This window comes from Silurus meridionalis, chromosome 20 (assembly GCF_014805685.1).
Source record: "Silurus meridionalis isolate SWU-2019-XX chromosome 20, ASM1480568v1, whole genome shotgun sequence".
In the NCBI taxonomy this organism is placed as follows: Eukaryota; Metazoa; Chordata; class Actinopteri; order Siluriformes; family Siluridae; genus Silurus; species Silurus meridionalis.
In genome coordinates, this window is record NC_060903.1 from 11,537,882 (window position 1) to 11,565,766 (window position 27,885).

General features: G+C 37.2%; 1 protein-coding gene and 1 long non-coding RNA gene across 6 annotated transcripts in view; one reads left to right on the plus strand and one right to left on the minus strand.

The window, feature by feature from the left end:
• Positions 1-27,032, minus strand: LOC124402939 (high affinity cAMP-specific 3',5'-cyclic phosphodiesterase 7A-like). 5 transcript variants are annotated; one of them, XM_046876386.1, is made up of 13 exons: positions 26,061-27,032; positions 18,969-19,029; positions 12,092-12,154; positions 11,732-11,883; positions 11,293-11,356; positions 8,645-8,740; positions 8,435-8,535; positions 6,945-7,076; positions 6,685-6,776; positions 3,696-3,840; positions 1,368-1,464; positions 450-530; positions 2-255 (listed from the first exon to the last, which is right to left on the minus strand). In XM_046876386.1, exons 1-13 carry the CDS (start codon positions 26,196-26,198, stop codon positions 122-124), a joined length of 1,356 nt encoding a protein of 451 aa, XP_046732342.1. In that variant the 5' UTR covers positions 26,199-27,032; the 3' UTR covers positions 2-121. The 5 variants fall into 5 exon arrangements, 4 of the variants coding, with proteins under 4 accessions (XP_046732343.1, XP_046732344.1, XP_046732342.1 ...); XR_006928810.1 differs by having other exon boundaries at positions 134-255; positions 1,368-1,426; XM_046876387.1 differs by lacking the exon at positions 18,969-19,029 and having other exon boundaries at positions 1-255.
• Positions 26,045-27,885, plus strand: part of LOC124402940 — a 2,381-nt gene continuing 540 nt past the window's right edge. The window contains exon 1 of the long non-coding RNA XR_006928811.1: positions 26,045-26,183. This is a non-coding gene — a long non-coding RNA (uncharacterized LOC124402940). The remainder of the gene's footprint in view (positions 26,184-27,885) is intronic.

Genomic DNA, 27,885 nt, shown 5'->3' on the forward strand with positions numbered 1-27,885 from the left:
AATGTGTGTGTGTGTGTGTGTGTGTGTGTGTGTGTGTGTGTGTGTGTGTGTGTGTGTAAGTGTGTAAGAGGTTTAGAAAGGGTTTGGAAGACTTTGAGTAGTTTCTCACATGAGTAGTTTCTCACATGTTCTCTTGTGGTGGGTGGGTCCATTTCAACTTGTTTGATGTCATGTGACTTATAATAATGCGAGAAAGTGGTGAGTCTGAGAAACGGGCCCACTCTGCAAACAACGGCTCCACCAATGATATGAACCCTACAGACAGAGCGATAGAGAGAATGATTGTAGACATAGATGGATAAGAGTTAAATGGTTGAACATTAAAATGTGTTTGTGTCTGTGTTTGTGTGTGTGTGTGTGTGTGTGTGTGTGTGTGTGTGTGTGTGTGTGTGTGTGTGTGTGCGTGTGCACAGGCAATGTGTATTTTCGGGTGTGTTCTTATGAGGTACCGATCTGTATTTTGCCCACAGTGTAGGTATTTCTGTCACAGAGAGTGCTCACTTCCAGATTTTTTCTCCTCTCTATGTCACCTTAACACAAACACAAATTTTTTATATACATAAAACATAAAAAAGGTTTACTAAATGTTAATTTCTTCAAAGTGCTGCTCCTCTAACACCATTGTTGGGGGTAACGCGTTACAAGTAATGTGCGTTACGTAATAATATTACTTTTTTGGAGTAACAAGTAAAGTAGCGCGTTACTTTCTAAATTTGCACATTAATATCTGAGTTACTTTTTAAAAAAAGTAATGCGAGTTATTTTTTAGTTAATTTATTTTGCATAAAAAAATAAATAATGAATTAAAATGAACATAGTCATATGCAACATTATGCAATGTTGCATATATGCAAATGGAGACAGAAATATAGAAAACTTTTGCCGACTCTTCACCACTGCAGCTCTATGGACTGCTCAGAATAAAAGTTTTCCGTGGGAGACACATGTACGATGCCATCACAGCGGAGATAGAGAGCAAATTCACAGCTCATTTGCTCTTTGTGGGAAGATAAACTGCCACGGTCACTGATAATAGCGCAAACTTTGTAAATGCGTTCAGAATGTTTCAATCTGATGATGAAGCAGAGAATGATGTAGATGAGGACGAGGTCATATTTACGGAATTGCACGATGTTTTACAAGATGACAGCGAAAGGTATGTTCTCCCTCCACATCACCGGTGTGCAGCCCACACCCTTAACCTTATATACACCAACGATAGTTACAACTAAGTAACGTAATTAGTTACTTTTTTTGGGGAGTAACTCAATATTGTAATGTATTACTTTTAAAAGTAACGTTGCCCAACACTGTCTAACACACACTGTTTAGCACATCTAATGCAAGGTAGTGGGGTGTTTTTGTACCTTGTCTAAAAAATTCTTCAGTAATTTTGTGGCTCCAGAGCTTGCTAAGATGCCAGGGCCTGCATGGGTTACAAATATCTGCACATTTCAGAGCCATCTGTATAAAATAGTTAAAAAGAACATATTCTGTATACACACATACATATGCACATATACAGACATACAGTATATTATATATACAGTGAGGAAAATAAGTATTTGAACACCCTGGTATTTTGCAAGTTCTCCCACTTAGAAATCATGGAGGGGTCTGAAATTGTCATCGTAGGTGCATGTCCACTGTGAGAGACATAATCTAAAAAAAAAAAAATCCAGAAATCACAATATATGATTTTTAAACTATTTATTTGTATGATACAGCTGCAAATAAGTATTTGAACACCTGTCTATCAGCTAGAATTCTGACCCTCAAAGACCTGTTAGTCTGCCTTTAAAATGTCCACCTCCACTACATTTATTATCCTAAATTACATGCACCTGTTTGAGGTCGTTAGCTGCATAAAGACACCTGTCCACCCCATACAATCAGTAAGAATCCAACTACTAACATGGCTAAGACCAAAGAGCTGTCCAAAGACACTAGAGACAAAATTGTACACCTCCACAAGGCTGGAAAGGGCTACGGGAAATTGCCAAGCAGCTTGGTGAAAAAGGTCCACTGTTGGAGCAATCATTAGAAAATGGAAGAAGCTAAACATGACTGTCAATCTCCTCGGACTGGGGCTCCATGCAAGATCTCACCTCGTGGGGTCTCAATGATCCTAAGGAAGGTGAGAAAATCAGCCCAGAACTACACGGGAGGAGCTGGTCAATGACCTGAAAAGAGCTGGGACCACCATTTCCAAGGTTACTGTTGGTAATACACTAAGACGTCATGGTTTGAAATCATGCATGGCACGGAAGGTTCCCCTGCTTAAACCAGCACATGTCCAGGCACGCCTTAAGTTTGCCAATGACCATTTGGATGATCCAGAGGAGTCATGGGAGAAAGTCATGTGGTCAGATGAGACCAAAATAGAACTTTTGGGTCATAATTCCACTAAACGTGTTTGGAGGAAGAAGAATGATGAGTACCATCCCAAGAACACCATCCCTACTGTGAAGCATGGGGGTGGTAGCATCATGCTTTGGGGTGTTTTTCTGCACATGGGACAGGGTGACTGCACTGTATTCAGGAGAGGATGACCGGGGCCATGTATTGCGAGATTTTGGGGAACAACCTCCTTCCCTCATTTAGAGCATTGAAGATGGGTCGAGGCTGGGTCTTCCAACATGACAATGACCCGAAGCACACAGCCAGGATAACCAAGGAGTGGCTCTGTAAGAAGCATATCAAGGTTCTGGCATGGCCTAGCCAGTCTCCAGACCTAAACCCAATAGAGAATATTTGGAGGGAGCTCAAACTCTGTGTTACTCAGTGACAGGCCAGAAACCTGACTGATGTAGAGAAGATCTGTGTGGAGGAGTGGGCCAAAATCCCTCCTGCAGTGTGTGCAAACCTGGTGAAAAACTACAGGAAACGTTTGACCTCTGTAATTGCAAAACAAAGGATACTGTACCAAATATTAACATTGACTTTCTCAGGTGTTCAAACACTTATTTGCAGCTGTATCATACAAATAAATAGTTAAAAAATCATACATTGTGATTTCTGTTTTTTTTTTTTTTTTAGATTATGTCTCTTACAGTGGACATGCACCTACGATGACAATTTCAGACCCCTCCATGATTTCTAAGTGGGAGAACTTGCAAAATAGCAGGGTGTTCAAATACTTATTTTCCTCACTGTATATATATATATATATATATATATATATATATATATATATATATATATATATATATATACACAGTCATAACTTGAAAATGACCCCATCAGAAATTGAAAATATCATAAGTTGAGACATGAGAGACAACAGAGACATGGCCTAGTCTACCCAGGAGCCTTGCTGTTTAGTATGTGGTAGTATACTGTATTTGTTACAGAGCAATTTACACTAACGTTATAGTATATATGTATGTAGCAACGAGCGCATGGATGAAAATGAGAGCTGGTTTGTCTGGTGATGCGGATAAAAAGGAGAGAGATAAGAGCTAAAATTGGGCTTTGAAACAATAAAAAATTCCTGCTCTAACATGACACAACTGAATTCTGTTGACCACTGCCAAGAGTAAGGCATTGCAATTATAGTACAAAGTAGCTACTGAAGGCAAGATATATATATATATATATATATATATATATATATATATATATATATATATATATGCAATGTGCAAAAATTTTGTGTGTTTGTGTGTGTGGGTTGTGTGTTGTGTGTTGTGTACCTGCAGAATGAAATGTCTGTCCTGACTGTTGTTCAAGTGCAAGTCAGCTCTGTTTAGGTGAGCTCTGAACTCACTCAGGTACTCATCATGTCTGCTGATATCAGTTGCCAGAATCAGAGAACCCAATCGATTCTCCAAGTTCTCTCTGCACACATGGACACAATTTTAAAATGTATGAATTTATTAGATTTTTTTTTTTTTTTTTAATTTTTAAAATACCACAAAGTATAGAGTATGATATTTCACTTATACTGCAACAATTTGGCAATGATCTAAGTAATTTTTGATGCACAATGCTTTGTGTATTTTACTGTTTTATTTTTTAATGTTGTTGAATGTAGAAATAGTTCCTTCTCTCTAAACATTTAATCACCAGCATCTTACCCACTCTCTCTTTAGCATGATCAGATCATTGTAAAGCATCTTTGTAAAGCATAATGACTGTTACAAAGTGCATACAGCAGAGACTCCTTACAGAAAAGTTAAATAACAATATTCTAACATATTATTTAAAAATACTTCAAAAGGAGCACATTAAAATGTTTCAGCCAAAACTTCTGTCTACTGTTTTTCTATACACCCATGTTTTTTGTTGTACATACTGTAAATAATGCACACCTTCTTACCAATTACATCTGGGTATTTAACTGTGCTCTGGTATAAAATGAAAATAAACGTACATATAACTGCTCAAATAATATCTGGTCAGTGGTTAACCTATGGTGGGCCAGTTGTACTGATGAACTGATGGGGGGCCAACATTGGGCATAGCAACGCATGAGTCAGTAAGGACTTTCTGGTATCCACAATGGTTAATTGCAATGACACACATCAATACATGCTGATGCATACAAAAAACCCGTTGTATTTAGAACAAATATAGCAGAAATAATTATTATGCATTAATGCATGTCCATTTCAGAACACATCTGTGCCAGAGAACCACCACTGAAATTTGGTGTACGCCTGAATGCAAATATTTATTAACCTGTTAAATGTGATAACCTGTACCTGTAGCCCTCAAATTTGCTAAAAGGAATATTAACAAACCACAATACTTTTGGTAGAATGACCTTTTGACAAATGAGACCAAACTGGAGCTTTTTGCTAAGGCTGTATGTAAAAAATAAAAAAAAAAAAAATATATACATATACACACACCATCTTTAAAACTTTGCGGAGAATGTTTATGTTTTGGGGCTGCTTTGCTGCATCTGGCTGAATCTGTGCAGTGTAGTCTGTTTGACTATCAAACATACTACTCAGCACCAGAAAGCTTAATTTAATTTGCAAGGATAATGATGCAAAATATACATCTAAAAGCACCCAACAATGGCTAAGAACAAAACACTTGACTTTTCTTCTATGAGCCTTCATCTGAATCCTATTGGATAACAGTCATGATGAAATTGCTTGTTTGCAATGTCTTACTGTAAAAATAACTTTAGAGTCCCATCAATTTGTCAAAGGCATTTTCATTTGTTGTGTTATTTAAAATATTCTGTTCAATCAAAAATCAAATGCAACATCTGATATTATTTTATTAAATATGGAATGAACAATGATAAAAAGCAAATACTTTTTTCTGTTTCAAGCTATTTCAAAGAAAATAATGAGCTATAATATTTTTGTTGAGGGATGCCAAAAATGTGCCATATCTGTAAATCAGTAATGTCTTATGGATCAGATCTTTTAATTTTGATAATTAAGTACATTTAAAAACAAATATTTTATACTTTTACTCATATAGAAATGTACAAGGAGTGTTCTAAGAGAAGTATTAATTAAGCACAGTATTTGAAAAGTTACTCACATACAGAATCGGTAACCCTGCCTTTAGGGGTTGCACAAGCCAGTGGACTCTTAGTGCCGGTCCCAAGCCCGGATAAATGGGGAGGGTTGCGTTAGAAAGGGCATCCAGCGTAAAACGTGTAACGTAAAATCAAATATGCGGATCACGGACCATTAGATGGTGGAAAACTGAAGGAGGTAGACTGTAGTGTGAGATTTAGGGAAGTGGTGCTGGATGATTGGGCAACTACTGCAGAAGTGATAAGGGAGGCAGCTAGAAAGGTACTTGGTGTGACATCTGAAAATAGAAAGAAAGAAAAAGAGACGTGGTGGTGGAAGGAGGGAGTGCAGGAAATCATAAGGAGGAAGTGCTGCAGTTGCAGTGAGTTGTCAGAGTTGAAGATGTTGAGATTTTCATTATGAGTGACGAGGATGGACAGGATTAGAAATGATCTTATTAAAGGGCTTACATACAGCACATGTAGGAGTTTTGGAGACAAGATGAGGGAGGAGAGTTTGAGATGGTTTGGACATGTGCAGAGGAGGGACATGGGGTACATCGCTAGGAGAATGCTGAGGATGGAGCCGCCAGGAAGGAGGTAAAAAGGAAGACAAAGGAGGAGGTTTATGAATGTGGTGAGGGAAGACATGCAGGTAGATGGTTTGAAAGAGGCAGATTTAGAGGACAGGTGGGTATGGAGACGGATGATCCGCTGTGGCAACCCCTAATGGGAGCAGCCGAAACAGTGTTCTCCATGCACAACTTGTAATCTTTATCACAACCATAAATTTAGTGGGTTCACAGTCTCAGCAACACTGATTGTAAGGTGAAAAAAACCTCATCCCTGAATTCCACTGCAGGGTCCCATGCACACACGTTTACCTACTTATACCTGGGAGCAATCTAATATAGTCAATCTGCCTATCTACATGTTTTTGGACTGTGGTAGAAAACCACAGAACCCAGTGGGCACTCACATGATCAATGTGAGAACATGTGAAACTTCACACAGACAGAAACACAAACTCAGAATTGGACCCAGATCCCTGAAGCTATGAGGTGGCTATCTTACCAAGTTTGGCATCTAATAAGCTTTTTAATTTCACAGGACATTTATTATTATTCAGGAGATTAAGTGGGTGTTACAGAACAGGATCAAACCATTGTGCGCGCGTGCGTGTGTGTGTGATTTTGCACCTGTCTGTAGATGATAAATGGGATAGTAGACATGACTCTCTCAACAAGCTGACAGCAAATTTCCAGTGGTGGTTTTCCAGCACAGACATGTTCTACAACAAACATGTTAAAACACAAACAGAAAACAGTTGCGTTAATATGAGCAAAAATATAAATTACTGTAATAATCTTGGTGTAAGTATGCTAATGCTACCATAATATTACGATTAAGAGAGCCATCAATCTAAACACAAACCACATAAAAAATTGGTGCATCTTACTTGGTAGAGCATAGCCAAGTGGTGACTACTTTTAAGTAGGAAGGATTGATTTACACCCGGATGATCCAAATCATGAGTTGCTGCAGCCAGTAAACCCAAAAGGATATCACATGACGTCAGAGACTCAAATAGCTAAAGATGAACACAGACAAACATTTTCATTAGTACAACAGAAGAATTTGTTCATATGTAAAGTCATAAAAAAAATTAAACAATTCTTTCTGAATTCTATGGTTACACGTATCAGGATATCATAAAAAAATCATTTGTTTTTTAGCAGGTCTTAGAATTAGGTAAATACAACCTCAGATAAACACTAACAGCTAGCTGTTCTGTCATAGATTTGCTGGTATGCTTTGGATCATTGTCCTGTTGCATGACCAAATTTCAGCCAGGCTTTACTTGTCAGACAAATGGCTTCTCATTTGGTTTTATAATACTTTGGTATACAAAGAAGTTTATGGCCAACTCAATGACAGCAAGTTGCCCATGTCCTCTGGCTGCAAAACAAGACCAACTCATCACCTCACCACAGCCGTGCATTACATATGAAGTGTTGTGCTGATATGCTGTGTTTAATTTTCACCAAATGTGGTGCTATACCTTAGGGCAAACATCTCCATTTTGGTCTCTTCTGTTCAAAAGACATAGTTCCAGAAAAATTGTGGTTTGTTCGTATGCAACTTTGCAACTTCGCAAAGCTATTGCCATGTTCTTTTTAGAAAAAAGAGGCTTTCTCCCTGCAACCAATCCAAACAAATCATACTTGTACAGTCTTTTTCTAACTGTACTGTAATGAACTTAAACATGTAGAGTCTGAGAATAAACTTTTTAGATTAAAATATGTGCAAGTTCTCTGAGCATTTCAAAGTATGACTTTGGGGGCTTTTTGCTGGGACGGCCACTCCTGAGAAAACTGCCAAATGTCTTAAATGTTTTCCACTTATAATAATCTTCCACCATGTAGAATGATGGACTTTAATTTTTTTGAAAATAGCCTTGAAACCCAGATTGATGAGAAGCAAAAATAGCTTCTTTAAAATCAGTGCTGATATCTTTTACACACACTTGAATAATCCAGACCAGCCAAATGCTAAAGCTTGGGCTTTTATAGAGGTGGTCCCACTTAGTGATAATTGATTAATCAAGGGCATTTGATTATCAGCATCTGCCTGCTACTAAGCCTATTAATTCCTATAGAAGCAATTAAGATGTACTTTAGGTTTTCTCACACGGCTTTTCCAATTTGGCTTTTTATAAAAATAAAAAATGACATAGTGTACCTATACTAATACCTAATTACCTACAGTTAATTTTGAGAAGTACAGATTATTTTCATTGTCCTTATACAAAACCATAAAATTCAAAGAGAGTACTTTATTTTTCAAATGTCTGTATATCCATCTATTTTTTTTAATTAAAATGATATGAATGATCTATGACTTCTCTTGTTTTTCTTGTTTCCATCAACAATTTAGACATATACACACCTGTGGTTCCTGCAGGAAGCAGTACATAGCCTGTGTTACATCAGCAGCATGGAGTGCATTGTGATAGGGGTTCTGTCTGTGGTAGGATTCCTGTACCATTACTATGGTTAAACAGAAATATTAAAGATCATGTCTGAAATCTTATACAGTAATTCTGTATGAACTGCATTTAATAAACCAAATAAATGAGAGTATGTGGATAGTTCTTGCCTAAAAAATGCCGCAGTTTGAGCACATCCAGTTCAAAGAGCTTTATTAGGCTGTATTCATTGAAGAGGTGAAAAGTCAAATCCACTAAACTGTTTCCTGAATCAAAATAAAATAATTATTAATGTAATTATTTGAGTCCTCCATACATACTATACACTAACAAATAAAATGCAAAGAATCTTTAAATAATTTGTACTTGTTTATGCACATCCCAAAGTGCACATTTATGATTTTTCAATGTAAATAGTTTATAAGTTTTAAGTAATGTAAAAAAATAGCAAATCTAAATTTAACCACAAATTTAATACAACTAGAAAACTGCTACTATGACACAAACAATTTACATCTACAGTTTAACACTGATGATCTGGTTTTGTTGTTTGTAATGAAAAATATAAGAACAAGAAAAACTAAAGACTCCTAAAAATAAACAAGATTGATGGACCCTATTAGTTTTACTTTCCTTTTGTTCCAGACTGCCAGTACATTTTTCTTCACAGCTAGTGCATGAATAACTGCCTAACACATTATTATTATATTTATTATTAACAAACTAATGATTAATTAGTTAGAAACTAATTGCTGGGAATGCAGGTGCCATCAGCAGTTTTCTTATGAATGACTTGTTTGTCATTGTGTCAGTGTTGCTGATGCAAAGCAGCCCTTCGTTACCAAACACCAAGTAACTAAATTAGGATACAATGTTGATTACTTTGAAAATAACCTTCATCTGGGAGATCACAGGCACGTCTATGTGCATATTTGATCTGTTAACTGGTTGCATATATCAGATTTATTGCATTAATCAGGCAGAGAAAAACTGCTGCTATCAAACATTGTTTACTTAATCAGGTTTAATCAAGTATAGTCAGTGTAATGGTGAAGTGATACAGTGGATCAAACATGCCAATTGATAGAAAGTATGTGAAGAAATTTTTTGTATTTTTTAATACAAAAATACAGTAGTTTATTTGGATACATAGTTTGGCTGCTGTATTTTGTAGTATATTTCACTTAAAGTTAAAGTATTTGATATTTTATTTTAATATACATTTTGGTGTATCTTTGCCAAACCCTGATCCCACTAGGGCTACAACAACTGTTCAATAAAATCGATAATAAAATTTGTTTTTAACAAATGCCGTTATTGGTTAGTTGTGCTGCACAAGTTATAGTTATCGTGACGGCAAGATAAACCGCTGCTTGAAAATGGCAGAGAGTTCAGGGTCAAGCAGCAGCAGGGAAAGAAAACACACTGGTGTCACGGATAAAGGAGAAACATCAGCATGGTGAGGAAAAACTGTATAATCCTCATTTTTTCTGTTGAGACTCGAGAGCATCAGGTTGTGCAATCAGCTCGCTCACGACACAGTGATGGATACAATTAAAACGGTGTGAACAAACACTACATTTAAAAAACAGTAAAAAAAAAAAATTTAGGCTCACTGTTGTGAGTAAAAATAAACTGTTAACTTGCTGTTTCTCTGTTCCATTCTCTTTTTATAGCATTTGTCTACCACAACAATGCCTTATCTGTTTTCAAACGTGATTTACTGCAACTTTACTAAAATCAAATGCTTGTTTTCAGTGTTTGTATATTTAATTTATGCATATATCATTTGAATATTATTATATTAATTATATTCTAGATTTTTAAAGCATGGTTGTCAATTTGCCATCTGCAATGATCATTAAAAACAATACAAAATTGCACGTTGCATACTTAAAAGATTTTTTGTTTTTTTTTGTTTTTTTTTCAGAAATAAACAATCCAGCATGAGAGTTTGTTTAAAGGAGAAATCCCCCATGCGCTCCTCAACAAGCAGCCACTATAAGCTTTAAAATAAAGATAGTTAAACTCAACATGTGGCTTTTGCATTTTTTTAAATTCACCTTTATACATAAATACCCTGAATTAGGGTTCTATATAGTTATGATAAGCAAAAAAAAAAAAAAAAAGGTTATCTATCAATTAAATAATCATTAGTTGCAGCCCTAGATCCCACTAAACACCTTTAGGATGAACTGTAACACAGACATGCCTCAGGCCTCCTAACAAAACCTTACTGCTTGACAACACCAATGCTCTTGTTGCTGAATGGGCAAATCCTCATAGATACGTACATTCCAGCCTTTCCTCCACAGTGAAGGTTATTATAACGTCAAGATAAGGGCTAAAAAAAGCATGTGTGTAACGGTCAGGTATCCATACTGTAAATGTGTGCTATTAGAATGCTTTGACATATATCGCCTTGGGTAACAGTAATTTTAGCACTTGTTTTTTTCCCACCATTTTTGTAATGGTGAGCAGTATTGTTTAATTTGTTGTTTTATGCAGCACTCTGTCCTGAAGGAATATTGTTTTGTTTCCAATAAACTATATGTGGATGAAATTATGCTGGAATTTATAGCTATACTAATCCTTAATAGAGTACAGTATTGGCACCTTAAGTAATACTTATTCTTAAACTAGTAAGAAAATAACCAACCATGATACTTCACTAGTTCTAAAGTACTAGACAGCTATGGATGTATGTATAGAAGTTCTAAAGAAATTGCTTTGCTGGTTCTACATTCATAAAATCCTGATTACACATATACCTTCCACACTTGCAAAAGTTACTAATAGTCACCAGCAGGTGTCTCACCATTAGAGAGTTGATCAAACAAGAAGACGTCAAAGTTCCAGCTTCCAACCTTCTTCAGCATAAACTACAACAGGACAAAGATTCCAAAAAATAAAATTGAAAAAGAGATCAGTGTTATATAAATGAATGAGTGATTAAAGAACACATAATGCAAATTAAAAAAGCAATACACAAAGTAATGTTGTACTGCGTTTGACAAATGCAATCATACTATTTAATAGGATGTGCAAAAGCACATTATAAAAGGCAGAAGAAACTAATTTAGTAGTAAAAAAATACCATTTAAATGCATTTGCATGTACCCTTCAGTGCTTATATAAGAAACACTAATACTTTATTAATTTCCTATTCTGCCCCAAAAGTATATTAATTTTGGCAAGCACTAAGTTAAGTTTATGTTTGACAAAACTGCAAAGTAAACTCTCTGTTTATTTCTTACCTTAGCTTGGCTAATGTACTCCTGGTCAAGTATGGGGTGTGATTCCTGTGTGTCTTTTCCACAGTAACATGAAGTATGCAAAATCTTGTGAATACACCGAGCACTTCTACCTGGCTGCAGCTCCAATCTGGATCTCACTGTATCTGTCTGTGCTGCACAAACAACACCAAAACATCTGTTTATTTACAAGCAAACTACACCAAAACATCTGGTTAGGTTAAAGAGGAACATTGTGTTTGCTTTTTACAAATTTGATATACCCTCACTCATCTATTCACTGCTACAGTTACTGGTTATGTATATATACTGTACTGGATATTTGGTTCAAACCACTGAATATCTGAAAATATATTTACATACCTGTCCACCCGTCTCTCTCAGATTTCTCAGATGTGTAACTTGTCTGAGATCTCAATCGAGCATCTGTAAAAAAGCATAAGCCGTGTAAATATGCAACACTTAAATCAGTTTTTATATACATATAAAAATAAGTAAACACTGTATTGTGCAATAATGTATTATTATTATTATTCTTTTTTTTAATGAATGCCTGTCTGCATGGACAATGGTCATGTTTACACCCCCAAGAGGAAAATTAAGTCAGAGGTTCCCAAAAGTATTGTGCAAACAACCCCAGATAGACATTGATTTTTTTCCTGCAACCCTAAGCAATAAACAAATAAACAAGCAAACAAATCAGAAGACTGTGAGCTTTGCTTGAGTTATTTTATGCAAGATTATACAGTTTTTCACTGATTAAATCATGGCATGCAAAGAAAACTACACAAAACGGTCTGCACCTAGACTGCAATTTCATGGGACCAACAGGACCCAACAAAAACTCAACACAGACAGACACCTTTTATTCTCAAGATCATTGGATGGGCAACAGCAGGTAGTCAGATAGATGCAAGATTTTGCAATTGATATGAAAAATCGCAATTGCGACTACAGTTTGCAAGCCCTTTTGAAAATTATCCGAAATAACTTTCTATACGACGTTTTTCAATTCAGCTAAAACAAAAATACACCGATGATAACGTGGAATTACCGTCCCTTAAATCAGAAACTGAAGTGAAAACGTCTTACTCAGAGCATTAAACGTTTACCTGAAGTACCGGATCCAGACGTGAGTTTTTATTGGCTTGAGACCGAGTGCATCTACACGAGAAAAGTGGTAAAGACTTATCGTAGTCAAGATGCCTACAATTACTTCCTCAGCGAAAAAGTCGGAATCATTTGTTGATACAACATTAATTGTAAATGGCTGGAGCGTCACGCGCTGTTAAAAACATCCTCTGTTTGGTTCATTGCTATGGTAACCAGGGTGTTTATTAGTGCACACTGTACTTGTATAACCGGGTAAGTATGATTGTATATGCTAATAATAATTCACATTGCTAACTGAATTCTATTCAATTGTAGGGAGTAATATTTAAGCTTTTAAATCATGTACTACTACAAGAACCCACGAACGCACGCGGGGTAAAAACACTGAAGACAGCGTATAACACCACGCATTACATTGCAAATGTACATGATTTTATAGGTTTTGAAAAGTGTGTGGTTAGATTAGATGAAACGTGTAGCCATGTTGCGGTGGGTTTGAATGCTCCGTCTAAACCGCGTGTGGTCTCGGAGAAACACGAAGGTGCATGCAATACAATGCTGGCTAACCTTTTAAATATTTCATATACAATTGTAATTAATCACGTGTTGTTGGTTTTACATAGCAGTAGATATACTCGAGTTGCTAGTTAATATCCAGCGTCACGTCGTGTTTCGTTTTTTAGAAATGTAAACACTTTAATTTCTGGTCTGAGCAAGTTAGTTTCTGGTCTGAGAGCGCATGGACAGCATGGTCCTATTTGTAATTTTGACATTTTTAATAGCAAAAATAAATAATTTGTCGCAATATCACTGTGTGTACGCCTCTTCCCACCAAATGTTTTGAACGTGCGCGAAACGTCCATCATAGTCAACCTGTAAACCATTTACATATATATATATATATATATATATATATATATATATATATATATATATATATATACTAACCAGTACTTTATATTTAAAAGGGAGGGAAATTCACTATTCAAGCTACATTGCCTTCATTTATACAAGCTGTCAATGCACCGAGCATTTCCAAAAAACTTTGATCGGTTAAATAGTATGAGCTCCTTCAATGCCTATTTATCTGATCAAATCAATAAAGCATTGCATTTTGTAGTTCAACGAGTCTTCCACGTGGTTCCTACTGCCTAAAATTTAGCCTGATTTGTTTTGACAGAATACAACAGAATGAAATAAATGTGCTTTGAAATCAAATCAGTATGTAAAGTTAAAAAAAAAAATGCAGGTAGTTGGTTTGAAAGAGGCAGATGTGGAGGACAGGGTGGTTTGGAGACGGATGATCCGCTGTGGCGACCTCTAATGGGAGCAGCCGAAAGAAGAAGAAGAAGAAAGTAAAAAATGTCATTATTATAATGAATAAATAAATAGATAAACAAACAAGCAAACGGACAAACCAAAATGTGACTGTTATTCTGAGCTTTCAAAATGAGTTCAATATTCTTACAGATTACATAACATCTCTGGATGGTGTTTCTGTTTCAGTGTGTACAGCAGTCAAAGATCTTGGTGTGATTATTGACACTAGTCTTTCGTTTGAGTCTCACGTGAATAATATCACCAGGATCGCCTTCTTTCACCTTAGAAATATTGCTAAAATTAGAAATATGATGTCGTTACAGGATGCAGAAAAATTAGTTAATGCTTTTGTTACTTCTAGATTAGACTACTGTAATGCTTTACTGTCTGGGTGCGTGAGTAAGTGCATCAATAAGCTTCAGTTAGTTCAGAATGCAGCAGCAAGGGTCCTCACTAGATCTAGGAAATATGACCACATCAGCCCTGTTTTAATCAGTCTACACTGACTCCAATTAAATCTCACATTGATTATAAAATACTACTACTGACATATAAAGCACTTAACAGTCTCGCACCACAGTATCTGAGTGAACTTCTGTACCAGTATGATCCTCCACGCCTACTTAGATCAAAAGGTGCAGGCTGTTGTTTCCTCAAATAATGAAGACTACATCAGGGGGCAGATCTTTCTCTTATAAAGCCCCACAGTTATGGAACAGCCTTCTAATCAGTGTTCGGGACTCAGACACAGTCTCAGTGTTCAAGTCGAGGTGGAAAACATATCTATTTAGTCAAGCCTTTGATCAGTAGATTCTTTCTTCCGTAAAGGAGCAGATCTGGAGGGAACATGGATATAGAGTGTTTGGTGAACTGGGATATTTGTATGCTGTCGTCCCCTCACATTCACACGTTCACTCAGGTTTGTTGATGGTGGTGTGGTGGGTCGCCTCTTATCCCAGAGATCCCTCATGTTGGTGTTACCTTCTGGTTCTCCCTTGTAGTTATGCTGCCATAGCGAGTTTTGCCGGAGTCCAAACTGCACAGTGATATTAACTTTCATACAACAATAAAGACACACAATAATCCATATCCTTCTCTTCTTGTCACCCCTCTTCTCTCTCTTTCTCTCTCTCTCTCTCTCTCTCTCTCTCTCTCGGTCGAGTTAAACATGCTCCTGAGGCTTCAGTGACCACTGTTCCTGACCCTCTCCCCTCCGTGGATCTTCCCACTTTATCCAGGCCTGCCTCCGGATAGTGTTCTCTTCGATTGGAGGCCACTCTGTGCAGCTTGGGACGGTTTCTCATCAACGACTTGGGTGGTTCCATGAAATTCCGGAGTAAGAACGGGCGCTTTAAGGATAGATTGGACTGTAGTTAATTGGACAGTCTCCTACACTGACTCAGGACTACATTTCGCTTCTGATCATCATCACTGTACCCTGCAACATTGTATATCTGCTATAAATGGACATTCGGTGCAATCCAGATGAGGATGGGTTCCCTCTTGAGTCTGGTTCCTCTCAAGGTTTCTTGCTTATGCCATCTCGGGGAGTTTTTTCTTGCCACAGTCGCCACCGGCTTGCTCATCAGGGACAAACTTATTTATAAAGAACATATTCACTTTTAATCACCACATTATCTGTATAAAGCTGCTTTGAGACAATGTTCATTGTTAAAAGCGATATACAAATAAAATTGAATTGAACTGAATATATTGACTTTTTTTTGTTAAATATTGCATGTAATTAACTACATCATAAGCATGTGTAATTTAATTTAGATGAAATCCACCAAAGGTAATTAGAAATTTACTTTTAAGCAGATAAAATATCAAGAGTTGATTTTAAGTGTGACATTTGTGTCAGGTTATCTAAGGTTTAGCATTAGATATTGTTTAAACCAGGCTTGTCCGATAACAGTGGGTGCATTTACTTAGGAGTACAATGTTGCTTGTCATGTTTCCTCTGGAATAATTAAGTCTTTTTATCTTTAAAATAAATGTTTATCATGCTTCTCATTTCCAGTATCTAGCTAGTTTAGGTTGATGTCCTTAAAGAGGATATATAGGTTTGTATAAATATAGTATTATGTAAATGTACATTTGATACTATAAAATGCTAACAAACACCAAGAAACCATACCTAGTAAAAATATCATGTTATTAGTTATATATCATATTAAATTGAAATCTTTTCACTCTGCACGTCTCTTTGACAGACAAAGAACTCAATGTTCTCAGGTCATTATAAGTTTGAGTTTGACCTGTTGGAACAAGTGTTTTAGCTGCTTGTGTCTGACAACTGGAAGCACCTTGCCAATCAAACAGCTATAGGCAAGTGAATGATTTTTCTGCTTTATTTTGTGTGTTATTCCAAATCTACATATTCTGCTCAACTAGCCTCCCATTTTCATTGCTTAAAGTGTTTTCCTGTTTGATATCTGAAAGAGTACACAGCAAGGCTTTATCCTTCTATGGTTCAGCTTTTGCTGAAACCACCCTTGTCTGATCACAATGGGCGTATTTACCAATGCATGAATCTAACGATAGAGTTTTTCTGTCTCAGCTTGTTAGCCCCAATCTAGACACACCTACCAACAGAGTATGCTATTCATACTGTCATGATATAGAAGAGTCTTGTAAACATGGTAAACGCCTCTCAATGCTATAAAATGGGCATCAAGCATGTCTATGTACATTGCTGCATTTATCTTTCCTTTGACCCTGACTAGTCTCCCAGTCCCTGCCACTGAAAAACATCCCCACAGCATGATGCTGCACCACCATGTTTCACTATAGCGATGGTATTGGCCAGGTGATGAACGGTGACTGGTTTCTTTCAGACATGATGCTTGCCATTGAGGACAAGGAGTTCAATCTTTGTTTCTCATGGTCTGAGAGTCCTTCGGGTGACTTTTGGCCAAGTCCAGGCAGGCTTCATGTGGCTTTTAATAAGGAGTGGCTTCTGTCTGGCCACTTTACCATACAGGCCTGAATGGTGGAATGCTACAGAGATGGTTGTTCTTCTGGAAGCTTCTCCTCTCTCCACAGAAAAACTCTGGAGCTCTTTCAGAGTAGCCATCAGGTTTTTGGTCACCTCCCTGACTAAGGCCCTTTTCCACCGAGCACTCAGTTTGGCCGGGTGGCAGAGCATTTTAACTCGCTGCTGTTGCTATAAGAAAACCATCCAAGTGATCATGCCAGTACCTTTAATGACTCATGAAGGTTAAAGTCTAGCATATGTTAACAAGACTACCAAACATACAAATAATATTAAAGTCACATACGATGAAAATAACTGAGAGGTGAAATCAAAGGTGAAAGCAGGGAAATTGCCAAGCGTAAGAGTCGTGTGCAGTGTGCAGTGTGTGCAGTGGCTACCATCTTCCAAAAATATTTCAAAGTAAAAGAAGCCCATAAATCAGCAACAGTGTAATGGGCACACAACAATTGTGAATGAAGTCTAGCTCCTGTTTATGATAAAAAGATGCTATAACAGTCATTTTTCTTGTCTCTGGCCTTTCTGTAGAGCAGATATGGCAGATATCTTGGGACTTAAAGACAAAATGTTTTTTTTAATCCAGTTTTCTAAATGATTTAATAAAATCAGTTTGGGCCACTATGAAAAACAATTTAAGCACCTGCATAAGCCCACTTTAAATAAGTAAACACCTCTAAAAATGTCTCTTCATAAATACTGGTTTATCATTCAAATTTAAGTCGCCAACCATAAATGCAGTCCAATGCCATATGTGAACAAATAACACATTTTTCTAACCTTAAAAAAATTTAAATTACAGTTGATGCTCCAAAAGAGTCTTAATTTCCACAGGGATGCATTGTCAGTATTTCACTGATCATACAATATTTCGCAGTATTAAACTTTCACTTCATTCAGAAATACAGAAGACAATTAAATCTGCATTGCTTCAACTGAAATCCTAGCAATCAACTGGACTATGGTAGCAAATAGATAGCATTTTAGCATAAGATGAGTGTCAGGGGGGTAATGAACGGAGGCGAAAGCCGGAGTAGAAATCGCTGAAAGTTAAATGAGTCAAGCGAAACACATGAATACATACACGGCAGTCCAGCATAAGGTCAAAGAGAGATATCCGTGGTACGCCCTGAAGGGGCGAGGTCCACATAGTCCAGGAACGAACGCACGGAGAGATAGGGGTAATCCGGGGTGCGCTTTGGGGAGAAAGCGCAGCCGTAGAGAAAGTGTGGAGTCCGAGAGGAAGAGAACATATAGGGATACGCAGACCAACAACACATACACAAATACCAACAAACAATAACGGACCAGGAGTGCGTGTGAACAAGGGGTTTATGTAGGAGCTGGGGATGAGTGATGAATGAGTCCCAGGTGTGTGTGATTAAGCCAGGAGCTCCAGAGAGAGCGGATGCATGACAGCCGCCGAAGGGGGCGTGGCAGGTGGATTGCTGACAATGTGTTTTCCTAACAACCTATGCTAACAAGCTATAACCTAACACCTGCCACTCTATTTGAACCTCCTAGAAAGACAATAAGAACAACCTGGGACCCCATAACACTTAGCAACATCATAGCAATCAGCTGGGTTAGCATAGCAGTGTTGTAGCATTTTAACACTTTAACTTTTAAAATGTTTTAAAAGTTATCAAAATGACATTTGTCATTTGGTGTGTAGACACAGCATATTTCAATAAATAATTAATCAACAACTTCATTCATAATTGTCAAAGCCCTCACACGAATAGTAAACATTTTTTTAATGTGAATTAAATGAAGCTAAGTGTAGAGGTTTACAGTAAAACTTTGACATACCAATCATGCGGATGTAGAGAACCATCTGGTCTGAGCTGTCGTATGAGACTGCTCCTCGTCTCTGTTACAAACATGCAAAAATCCATGTAAACAATAGCACTGGAATAAACAACTGTCCTGTGTAATTGTATACATTCCTGATCAACAGCTAAAAATAAATGAGCTAGAAATAGCTAAAGGAATTTTGCACTTCTGCAAAGGATGCACACAACCTCTTTATAAATATTATACCTCACTGGGGTCTGGGTAAGGAGATTTTTTTTCTTGTCTCCTGCCTTTTTGTATCTGTAATATAGCCATTGACCACAAAAGAATATGAATAAATGCAATCTGCTTCATTAATCTGCATTTATGCATTTTAAATTATCAGTTTACTATTAACATTTTTATTACAGGTTGTAAGTCTGCAAAATGAGAAAAATTGCAAAATGAGGTCGGAAATACCAGCCAACCAATTTTAACCTGCAAATGTGACCTGCATAGATGGTTTACACCATAAACACAGGTACAGTTTCATCTTTTGCATTATCACTTAATAATACATTTAGTAATGGCAAAAAAACATAATTATTACATTGAAAAAACTAATTCACTGGTCTTCAACATAGTGAACCAGTGTTGATGTTTTCATTGATAGATTAAGGCCATAAATGTAAATATAAAAACATTCTGGTGTTGTTTCAAAGTAGTTCATACAGAGGCTTTGGGTCAGCATAAACTGTTTAAATGGTTTACGTTTGTGAGCAATTGACAGGACAATATATTTTAAATCCAAATGCATTTATCTTCATATAAAATGCATTTTGAGGGAAAATGTATGTATGCACATAGTAAGCTAATCACCTACTTTAGGGGTGGCCAGTCAGAGACCAAAAGCCACATTTTTTACTCTGTTACCGCAAAGAGCCACATCATACACATGGGCACACATGAACATCACCCATCCCTTCCTCTTACACACACACACTGTCAGTTCAACCAAGTCCACAATCAAAAATATAATAATTTACAATAGCGTTTTTCTTTTACTATGCATGTTGCTTAGTGGAACTTCTGGCATTCCAGGTCAGAGTGCAAGTGTGATTCAGTAGCCGTGTTAATGTCCGATATTCTGTGTTCAACAGTGTGGAGGGACAGTTGGACATCTGATACAATGCGTTTTAGTTTGTCGTTTCAGAAGACAAGATTTCAACAACGTCACTGAGGCATTATTTAACGAACTCCCCTTTATTGTATGGATTTTTAGCCCATGCAATGTTCCAAGCCAAATTCAATTTTCCAAGCCAAATTTAAAGCTAAATTTTTGGGAAAACTGTATCTGCTTTTCTGCCTGACTTTTCAAAGTGACCAACTTGTGTTTGTGAAGTTCAGTCCCTTTTGGAAATTCCTGGTCGATGTTAGCATGGAGTGAGCTGAAGTGGCGCTGAAGATTTGAAGCATTGAAATGCACTAATCACGCCTGACATAAGGCAGAATGACTTGTCATTACGTTCAACAAAAACCATATAAACTCTCCCACTCTGTTAAAAACGTCCTGTGTTCATCTTCATATTTTCCTTTTGCTGTGCATTTTTTCCTGCCATTTTGAGAGCGAACTTGACACAAACTGTTTACTTAAAATTTAAGTAAACAATTTGCATATGGAAGTTTGTGTTTTTTTATGTGCATGTTTGCTTCGTTTGAGTTCATTACGGTATTTTCGTCAAATGCGCATGTGCGTGAGATAAAAATACCGCAAAGTTTCCCAGTAGGGGCAAGATCATTTAAGTCTTAAAAATACCGTATTGAACTCAAGCGAAGCGAACACGCACATAAAAAAAAAACACAAACACAAACTTCGATATGAATGTAAGAGCATGAAACCAGGCAAAGAGCCGCATGCGGGTCGAGAGCTGCGGGTTGGCCACCCCTGACCTACTTTTTTGACACTGGTCATTTCAGTGTTCATTTTTGGAGATTTATTAAAATGAACTGCATAGTAAGTTTGAAGGCATCTGCCCATTAACCCTCCTAAGAGCATTAGTGAGATTGGCAAATGATGTTGAGGCCTGGTAAAGAGTCAGCATTCCACTTCATACCAAAGGTGTTCATTAGATTTGGGGTTAGGGCTCTGGTAAGACCACTTAATTTTTTCCATTCCAAACTTGCCAAACCACATCTTCATTACCATCCCTTAGTGCACTGTAATACTGCATGGAGACCTGCTATTAACCAAGCTTAACTTCATAGGTTAGTTTTTGCTGAATATCGGTGATGAAAATAGTTCCAAACAAAACCACAGTAGAACTCTTGTGTATTTGTTTAAAAAGGTGAACATTTTTAAAACAGTGTAAACTAGTTGTGTAGCAGCACACACAATTCACAGTTCGGTATGCACGTTTTTTAAGTCATGGTTTATTACAATTTCGCTACAGTTAGGAGGAAGAAATGCAAGAAAAATAGCTTTCGTTTTTTATTAAGATTTGTTAACATCAACAGTTGTTGCAATACACATTTATTATATTGATTAAATTGAGTAATCAATTAAATTGGCACAAATTATATAGATTAAATAAAATTTAATGAATGGAAAAATGTGTGTGTGTGTGTGTGTGTTTTAATTTAATATTTAATTTTCTACTCTACTCAACTGTTTTGCTTATTTCAGGATACTTTAACAAATGTCTTCCATTTATCATAAATTTACTAAATTGGTATGCGGAATTGTCAGGATTTTCTCCTTTTAAGAGAAATTCTTGAAGCTGAACATAAAACAGTAAAGAATCCATAGCATTAGCTGCAACCACTTCCTGGTTTAGTGGCAAAGGTTAGCACTATTGATTCTTTAGCGTTTTCATGCATGCGCAAAACTAATCATATTTCTGCTACAGAGTGAGCAGCCACAGTGACACTGCACTCTAGTGTCTTTATCATACCCCTTGCATTGTTGTGTATGTTTTCAAGCTTAATAATAATAATAATAATAATAATAATAATAATAATAATAATAATAATAAAATGCGCTCAAAGTGCGAGTGTAAACTCACACTGTAGTTCACACTCTCAATGACTGTTCATGAACATATATATTCCACATACAGTATAATTATAACCACAATTCCCAAAAGTTGGGACACTGTGTAAAATGTAAATAAAAACAATGCAATGATTTGCAAATCTCATAAACTCCTATTGTTTTTGCAGTAGAAATTAGAAAACAGAGTTTTGGGGGAATGTTGCCCCTTCTGTGTCCCTTACAGGATCCTATCTATAGTTTCCAAAAAGAATCTCGAATTTCAATTTATATGACCACAGAACAGTTTCCTCAGTCCCTTTTTACTATGAGCCTTGGCCCAGAAAAGACAGTGATATTTCTGGATCATGTTCACATATGGCTTCTCCTTTGCATTATAGAGCTTTAAACTACATTTCTGAATCAATATAGATAAAACTCATTTTATTGAAAGTTAACAAACTTCAGTGTATCTTGATTGGTTGCATTAAAAGACTATGGGATCAAGGTATATTTCTCCAATCTAGTTTCTAAATGATTGTTTAAAAAAAACCTACAAAATGCTGTTGTCAGCAAAGTTTATTTGTTTATTTACAGAAGCTCAACCAACTTATATGAGTGTACTTTCTTTTTACCAAGACTGTATTGGTCTTATGTTCAGATGTCCACCAGTCTAGACGATATATTCACTTTAATGTCAGTACATTCTGTATTTTTCCACTACTCATAGTAGAAAATATTTTCTCAGGCTTTAAAGACCAACATAGATAGAGAGAATGTCAATTTCTTTTTGCAGAACTTGTAATATGCTGAATTTATTTAGTCCTTGATGTATCAACAAAGATCTTTATAATCAATAAAACTGAAGTAGTAGACAAGTTGAAATATATAATTATAGTAAAGATGTAATGATAATATTAAAGTATTGTGAGCATGCAGCTAGGGTCCCTGGTGGTCTAGTGGTTAGGATGCGGCGCTCTCACCGCTGCGGCCCGGGTTTGATCCCTGGTCAGGGAACCAACCCCAGCCACTCTTAGTGCCGGTCCCAAGCCCAGATAAATGGGGAGGGTTGTGTTAGGAAGGGCATCCAGCGTAAAATTGTGCCAAATCAAACATGCGGATGATCCGCTGTGGCGACCCCTAATGGGAGAAGCCGAAAGAAAGTTATTGTGAGCATGCAGCTAAGCAGTTGGTACTTGTAAAAATCACTTGCCTTTGCATAAAGTTCCACAAAATATTACTTATTCGGTACAGTAACAATACCATAACATGCTTATTAACAGATACAGTAAAACCCCGTTGTACGAGCAACCTATTGTAGGAGCAAACTGAGATACGAGCAAACTTGCTCGCAAAATTTTACCCTGTTTCACGAGCAAATTTGGAAGGCACGAGCAAGCCCACGCTGCCGGTTCACTGTTTTCAGTGGAGGGTCGCATCAGTCTCTTAGTTAATGACGTATTACTCGGTCACTCTCGTTGTTCAGTGCAGCAAAAACTTAACTTTTTTTAGTTTTATATTTTTATTTCACTAGAAATCTTGAAAAATGTCTCCCATGTAAATCAGTGATTGTGCTGTGAAAACGAAAGTAAATAGAAATACCATGGAAACCGAGGAGGTTATGAGCGTGGTGCGCGTCTCACATTCACAATCAACCACTACCACATGGGTAAGTGTTATGCGAGAAACAGAGGCGGAAGCCGAAGTCAAAGCAAAGTTTATTTTGCAAAAACGCGCACACGCAGTAACTGGGATGTAATCCAGTGGTGCGCGGTGGGAGCGCAGTCCACTAGTCCAGAACTGGATGAGAAGCAGTCTGTGTAATATCCAAAGGAGCGCGTAGGAGACGCGTGCCGCTGACCACAAGCACGGGTGAATCGTGACATGTACAGCCAAACCATTGATAATAACGGACAGCGAGTGAGGGTGAATGAGGGGTTTATATATGGTTGGGCGATGAGTGCTAAACGAGAGTCAGGTGTGTGATTAGTAAGCCGGCGAGCAGCTCCGTGTGGGCGGGGCACGCACTGGAGAAGAATCAGGGAGCTCCCTGACAGTAAGTGTTAAATTATGTTTACATTACGGTAATTTGCGCTGTATTTGTTTGTTAAAATAGGCTACAATTACTTTTTAAGTGCAGAAATAAGCGATCGAATGAGATCTCGGAACGGATTAAATCACTTTTACTTTCGTTCTTATGGGGAAAATCAGTTCGAACATACGAGCAAATGGACCTACGAGCAATTTTCAAGAACGAATTATGCTCGTACAACGGGATTCCACTGTAATACACAATACTACAGTACATGTAAGAACCTAGCGGTTTAAGAAATTTCACTTAGTCCTATTCACTGAACAGTAAATACAAAAGTGCTTTTGTACATTAGACAGGCCTCTTCTGTATTACTGTTTCCCATTAAATATTACACAGAAGTTAAAACCAACAGCTCCTGAAAATCTTTATGTAAACAAATCCACATATAAATGAACCTGCATCACAGCATTCTTCATCATTCATCACAGCATTCTTCATCCAGCCTTTGAACTGGTAGATATCTATACAAATATTAGGATGACTACATTTCAGCTGAACATACAGCCAAATGTTTAATTGAGCAATAATCCTGGCTGACAGTTAGATACGTACATTAGATATCTACCAGTTCAAAGGCTGGATGAAGAATGCTGTGATGCAGGCTCGTTTATACGTGGATTTGAGAGAAAGAATGAGAATAAGGCAAGAGTCTCTTTCTTTAAACTCTTTCTTTATTTTATTTGTATGATCTTAGTCTAAATACCACCACTGTTGAATTCATAAAGGTGTTGATGAAGTTTCTAAACAGCATGGCTATGACAATAATTCCACTTGATTTCAGCTGTATGGAGTACATGTCACATTATCTAAGCAGAATAACACTGTCCTAAATCCAACCAAATTTAACAACCTAATGCAGTGCTGCATTTGTCCTATGGTTTGTCTGCTACTCTATCATGTGCTAGTTTGACTCATCATATGTAAGCTCAGTACCTTGTGAGGAATTTGATAACACCAAACAGCTTGCTGTAAGGTCTGCTGTAAGGTCTGCAATTAATATGAACAGTTAGTTATGGTGGCTTAGGGCTCTGAATGTCATGAACAATTTTGCAATCAGTTGTCTAAAGGTGAACAGTTGATGACCTCAACAATTATGGAAATACAATTAAAGAACATTTGGTTTCACCCAGATAGTCTGGTTCTTTTCATACAAATTTTTCTCATACTCATACTCTCTATGGGAATTTTTCTTTCCACTGTCACCACTGGCTTGATCATTGGTGATATTACTCATAGAAACAAATTTCTGACATTCAAATTTAAATTTGCAGTCTATATACTGTACATTTAAGCAACAATTTTAGTGTATCTCCTCAAGTTAAATACTATATAAATTAAACTTGGATATACTTTAGTCAGTGTGCACATTGTATAGCAGTACAGATTTTTGTGTCCTTTGTTAAATAGCTTTAATAATAATAATAATAATAATAATAATAATAATAAATATCCAGGCTTTTTCCTTTTCCTTTCTATCAGTGCTCCACTGACCCACTTGTATAAGTCTGTGCATTGTGCACATGCATGTATACAATTCTCTTTTGTCCTTACACTGCTTTCAGCCTGAGCTCAGAACAATTACTTACTGCACTCAACTGATCTAAGCCACTGTTGAGCACATTTATTACAAAGTAGCATTGATATGCCTTTAGAACGACCGCTGAACTAACAACCATGGCCTTCCTGCCTTTTGGATAAGGGGAAACTCTAAACTAAAACAGTGTTTAATAAAGAGGAGAGCTCCACTGCTCAGTGTAAGATACATGTCCAGCACCTTCACTATAGCAGTTTGATAATAACAGAAACCCAATTCCAAATCTATATTCAGAAACACAATGCATTCTTCTTCCAAAGATATATCATTCCTATAATGTATGAGGTGAAATGTTATTGTAATGTGTTAATTACAACAGGAAGATATTGTTAGTTGTCTTCAGGTGTGGTTGAATCGTGTGCTGTGACTTTAAGCGTGTATTGGCACGCGGTACCGGGCGAACAGACATACCTTGGAGAGTTGGCGGGGGGCAGGACCACCGAACAAACCCGAACTCGAGGTGATGGAGATGGCACCACGCCGGCCCAGGACGTGTTTCGGTACTGGCCGGTCCAGTGGTAGCACCGGCAGCTGGTAACATACTTCCATTGGTTTCTCAGGCGATACGACGAATGAATGTCAAATTAATCGGGCAAAAACATAACAAAAGTGCAGTGATCCATTTAAAGCGTTACGAGTCGTCGCATAAAAGTTTGATAAGATATCTATCAATGAGCTGGCGGCGTGTTTGACTCGTCCCGGGTTTGGCTCTGTCCCATAATTCAGTCTTTAGTGTATGTCCGATAGTTGAAAACCAGGCCGCGTACCAAAACACTATTCACTACCACTATACGCTTCCTTATATTAGTATGCGGAAACAAATATGTACAATATATTCCACAATCCGTCCATTCTTGTCGAAGGTCTAAAATACATTCCAACATCAGACCATTTCCTGAGTTTAAATGTTTAAAAAAAAATCTCAGCACAGAAAACGATGTCTGTAACTCGTCTGATCCGCTGTCCGATCCGCAGCTGGAATAAGTGACATAAGTTACGAATACACAGACACTCGCGCTCCAGGCGGACTTCCAGAATCTACATAGGCCTCATGCTAGAGAAAAAAAACATCTGACTGTTTTGGAAAAGACAAAACTGAATGGTACAACTAGTTGTTCGGTGATACACATCTCCACGCAACTCCTTTCGAAACCACTGAAAAGCCAAAGGGAGGTGGGATCTTGCGACTTAAAGCCGCACAATCGGACTCGTCAGATAGGAATACAGGCCCACCACCTGCTCGTACTGGATGATTATTTAACCATTTCTTTCAGAAAAAAAGTTTGTTGATTCCAGACTTCTAAAAGGCACTGAAGCGATCGAATAAAAAAACAATTAAATGAAATACTGACAGAACGTGTGGCGTCGTTCAAGGAATTTAAGGTAACGATGATCAAGAGGGATGTATGTAGGACAGTTAAACAAGCAATAATTCTTATTTAGCGGGTATTTTATCTGACAGATTTTCACTTTAATTATTTGGGCGATTGCAGCGAAGCCTAGTGGCACCATGTGGCCTGTGGGTCGAGATGATTTCTGCAAAAAAGATTTAAAAGTCCATTTAATCTAAACACTACAGATCTGCACAGTCACTTCTTTAAATAGTTGTTCCTGATTTTTAAACGACTCTCCTGTTTAGTTGGGAGATGAAGCCGCTCATTCTTGGTGGATTAGACTGTGTAGCCAAAATAGCTACTCCAGTTCCATAAAAGTTGGTAGGCTGTGTAAAATGTATGTTTTGCTCCTAAACCTATATATTTTATTCCCAACTTTTTTGTTATTGAGGTTATACATGAGGTTTTTTAACCCCTTGGGGAATTAAACCGTCTGTGTGTGTGCATGCTTAATAATGGCAAATAATGATGACTATGGTTGTGCTTCAACGGGGTTTCTGCTTGTATTTGCCATTTCCTAATTTTTGGCTTGTCCACCATCCTATATTTTACATTCTTACTATTTAAAATGCAATTTAATATCCATTTACCTTGAACCACAGCGACCTTCAATTATCGTTCTGATCAGAAATCCAGCTTACATTGAGCTACCACCTCCCCCTTGCTCTGTTTTCAGAAATCAATCAGACTTTCACAAGTCTGACTTTTTTAAAGATAAAATGACAATTCTCAATAGACACACATAATTTTCCCCCTTTTGCCCCATAGAGTTTATATTGTGTTTTCGTTCTGTTCTTATACAATGCTACATGCAATACAGTCCCCTTCGAAACTATTGGAAT